This window comes from Penaeus chinensis, chromosome 30 (genome assembly GCF_019202785.1).
Source record: "Penaeus chinensis breed Huanghai No. 1 chromosome 30, ASM1920278v2, whole genome shotgun sequence".
Lineage (NCBI taxonomy): Eukaryota > Metazoa > Arthropoda > Malacostraca > Decapoda > Penaeidae > Penaeus > Penaeus chinensis.
In genome coordinates, this window is record NC_061848.1 from 5,961,879 (window position 1) to 5,966,151 (window position 4,273).

At 52.5% G+C, this 4,273-nt stretch overlaps 1 protein-coding gene across 1 annotated transcript in view; it reads left to right on the forward strand.

The window, feature by feature from the left end:
* Window positions 1-226, forward strand: part of LOC125041196 (vegetative cell wall protein gp1-like) — an 825-nt gene extending 599 nt beyond the window's left edge. Inside the window, exon 1 of the mRNA XM_047636035.1 lies at window positions 1-226. This exon is cut by the window's left edge and continues 599 nt beyond it. Coding sequence (XP_047491991.1) covers window positions 1-226 — 226 coding nt within the window.
* The last annotated feature ends 4,047 nt before the right edge of the window (window positions 227-4,273 follow it).

Sequence of the window (4,273 nt, forward strand, 5' to 3'; positions counted from 1 at the left end):
CCGCCCCCGCCCCCGCTCCACCAGTCTCCTCGAGTCCATGCCCCGCGCCCCCGCCCCCGCTCCACCAGTCTCCTCGAGTCCATGCCCCGCGCCCCCGCCACCGCTCCACCAGTCTCCTCGAGTCCATGCCCCGCGCCCCCGCCCCCGCTCCACCAGTCTCCTCGAGTCCATGCCCCGCGCCCCCCCGCCCCCCGCTCCACCATATTCCTCGAGTCCATGCTGTTGAACCGTGCGAGAGGGGTGTAGGGTCGGCCCGCCACACCTACCTCTCGGTTTTGAGGGTTGAGGTCGTTTAGGTGTTTTCTTAAAGGTGGAGAGGGATCGGGGGGTGGGCAGGTAGGGGACTCAGGCACTTCCCGCTACTTGTGCCGGAGGTGGCGACCTTCCCTCGGCACTCGGGCAGCACTCAAGCCGCGGTGCTGAGTGATGCTCATCTTACTCCAGTCCTCTTCCATGGCACTCCGCCCTCTTCATCTGCGCTCCTTGCTTGCTTCTTCAAGCCATTGACCCGCCTCTTTTCGCTCGGCTGCGTGGGAGTAATCCTTCCACGTTCGCTCCTTTCTCCTTTCCCACCCTATCCCTTCCTTTCCATCCCCTCCCTTTTCCCTTCCCATCCCCTCCCTTTTCCCTTCCCATCCCCTCCCCTTTCCCTTCCCCTCCCCTTTCCCTTCCCATGCCTTCCTCTCTCCTTCCTCCCGTTCACTCTCCCATTCCCATTTCCCTCCCCCTTCCTCTCCCCTCCCCCCATTCCTGCTCCCCTTCCTTTTCCCTCTACTTGCCTTTTCTCACTTGAATTCGTCCCTTGCCCTTTTCTCGTGTCCTCTGGCCTTTAAGTATGGCCGTGACTCAGTATGGCACTTGCGTACCGTCACGCCGTATCATCGGCACTTCATGACAAGTTCTAACACAAGTCTGTTGGTCTGACAGTTAATCGAACGCAAGGGAATATTTTAAGTATCTCTCTTGTAGCTCTGCCCTTTAGTCGTAGACCCTAAAGATTATTTCGACAAACAAATGTCATTTTCATAATAGGTGGACCACAAGCTGTCAGCTTGACAGTTCTTCCTTGGCCAGTCGTTCTCTTGGCCTCGGCTACCTAAGTGCCGTAATTACCCATAGAATGCATCGGCTTGATATTAGGCTTCGAATTGCATTACGTCCAGTATTACATTTCACTAGAACTTGAATTAAGTAACTTGTATTAAGTAACCTCAAGCTTTGTGATATGTTTTTCATTCGTGGCGTTATTAACAGCTACCACGTAGTGACATTTTTTTTCGCGTATCAGATATCAGTTACATTCCACTTTGTTGTTTTAAACGTCTTCTCTCTTTGATCATGATTAGCGTGGTCTGACTTGTATACCGATGGCATCCGTCGCTGGATGATGAGCAAACGTTCCTGCCGCGCTACTGATATGCTTGGCGAGACGAAATGGAAGGTAGCTAACGCGAGTGGAAGAAAGTCTTCCAAGCGGCACTGGCGCTTCTAGTGCTGCGCGCTTGATGTTGTGACCCATCAAGACTGACGTCAAGGCGGTAGGGGGAGAAGAATGCATTGATGGCAGCGGCAGGGAGAACGGGCTCGGCTTCCCGGCACAGTTGGGGCTCGCCGATAATTGTTGTCCGTCATCGAGCTGTGCATTATTGGCTGCCGAGAATTGCGGGTGTCGAAGAATGGACGAGAAATTTACTACTCTCTCCCCTTCTTTCCTTCTCCCCCATCTCCTCCCGCAGGGTCGAGAGGGAGGCATGACGTCACGCTGGTGGAAATGTAACAGCAGTGAATCAGCTTGTGCAGGCGGGACGAAACGGATGGGCGGGGGTGGAGCCTTAGCACCTCGTAGACACGCCCACATGGGCCTCACCCTTGCACACAGTCATGTAAAAACAGAGGGAAGGGGTCTGCTCGTACGCACCTGGTTCGCGCGGGACTGGTATCGGAGTTCCGAATTTGCCTCCTTTTCCTCCTCCTTCTTTTCCTCCTCCTCCTTTTCCTCCTCCTCCTTTTCCTCCTCCTCCTTTTCCTCCTCCTCCTTTTCCTCCTCTTCCTCCTTCCTCCTCTTCCTCCTTCCTCCTTCTTCCTCCTCCTTCCTCCTCCTTCCTCCTCCTTCTCCTTCTTCTTCCTTCCTTCACATCCACCTCCTCCTCCTCCTCCTCCTTCTCCTTCTTCTTCCTTCCTTCACATCCACCTCCTCCTCCTCCTCCTCCTCTTCCTCCTCCTTCTTCTTCCTTCCTTCCTTCTTCTCCTCCTCCTCCTCCTCCTCCTCATCCTCCTCCTCCTCCTCCTCCTCCTCCCCCCCCTCCTCCCCCCCCCCTCCCCCCCCCCCACCCCCTCCCCCGCTTCCTCCTCCTCTTCCTTCATCCCTCTTCATCCTCCTCCTCCCTCTCCCTCCTTCCTCCCTCTCCCTCTTCCTCCCTCTCCCTCTCTCTTAGGATTTACTTTTTGTTCATTAGGATTTTCATCTTGATTATCTTAACAGCCGAGTTGCGGTGGCACTGATTATATTTGAGGTGCATTCTTTGTTCCTCGTCTTGTGGAGGTGGTGGCACTATAGGGGATCGGATACACCCAGACAGTTTAACGATATGCTGATCTTTGTAACATGTTTACTGACAAAATGCATACACGAGTAATTGTTGCATCCACACGCACACATACGCCTTTCCATACTCATGTCTGTTTATGCACGTCTACTGCATATGCCCGTTTAATTGTATCCTCGATGGAGAAGTAGATATGTAGGTATATTTTTACCTTCCTGACGCACAACCATCACTGCCAACGCCACAGAGAACAACCGACGCGGCCTTATTATATCCAGGCTTCAAGACGTATAGTGTTACACTTAATTAAAGGATTTTTGAAATGTTCACTATAATAAAGGAAGAAATATAGGTTTAGCTTACTCTCCCTTCTCTTTTTTGTCTTTCCCACACTCTCAGACCTTTTTTATGACCCCTCCCCTCTTGCTAGGAACCCCGGCAACCCCTTCTGCCTGCGCCCCTTTCAGTTCCGTAAAGACTTACCCTGCGTGACTGCAACCCACAATTTGGCGCTGGTATTTCACAGTATATTTCACAATAATTACACTGAGGCCGGACTTTTGCATGATGGACAAGGAGCGACTCTGTCACAATATCCTCCACTGGCGTCGGAGGCGGCGACTCTGCTCGACCTCTCGGGGAGTGAGGCTGTGTGTAGCTCATGTCCGCCGCTGCGCCTTATTGTCGTCTTCCTGGCTCGGAATGTAGTTATGTCCGTTTATCTGTATAACATTGTGCATGATAGTCCGGCAAAGGCAGGAGGGTATTTGATTTTTTTTCTTATTTTCCATGTTTTCATATTTTTGTTGCATTTCTGTTTTCCCCCCTTTTCATTTTCTCCCTTTCTCTCTCCCTCCCTTCGTTTCTCCTTCGCTCCCTTATGCTGTCGGTACATCCCTTATCTTCTTTCCTACCCCTTTCCGTCTCGCAATCCTGTCCTCTCTCCTCCTCCCTCCCTCTATATCCTCCCGTGTTCTTTTCCCCTCTCTCTCTATCTTCCTCCGCCCCCCCCCCCCCTCCTTCTCTTGGTCCTTCCTTTGCTTTCTTCTCTTCCTCACACTCACTCTACTACTACTTCCTCATTCCTACTTTATACCTCCTTTGCTCACTTACTCTTCCTTTTCAAAACTCATTATGGAGTGTTTGTCACGTCCAGCGTTTGTTAACGTGACGAGCGCCGAGCATGGAGGTGTGGGAAGAGGGGACGATCGGTGGGGGGGGGGGGGTTGGATGTGTGTGTGTGTGTGTGTGTGTGTGTGTGTGTGTGTGTGTGTGTGTGTGTGTGTGTGTGTGCGTGTGCATGATAGAGTTTCACGGCAGACAGTAACTCGAGTGACCCGACGTTCATTACTTGAATAATCGATGGGGACTGGGGGAGGGATACGTGAGAGAAGGGGGGCTTTGAAGTAACTGCTCTACCACATGACATCTTTAGCATGTAGAGTGGATGTAGGTGGGGGAGGGAGGGAGGTCTGCTTTACTTTCACTTGGATCTTGAATTCATTCCTAACCTTGGTTCTCCCTCCCCCCTTTTCCTCCTCCCCCTTTTTCCTTCTTCCCTCCTTTTTCCCTTCTTCCCTCCCTTTTCCCTCCTTCCTTTCCTCTTCCCCCCTTCCTCTTCCCCACCCCCTTCCTCTTCCCCTCCTCCCCCCCTTCCTCTTCCCCGCCTTCCCCCCTCCTTCCATCCCACTTTCCCTCCTTTTTTTTTGTCTTTCCCTCCTTCCAGT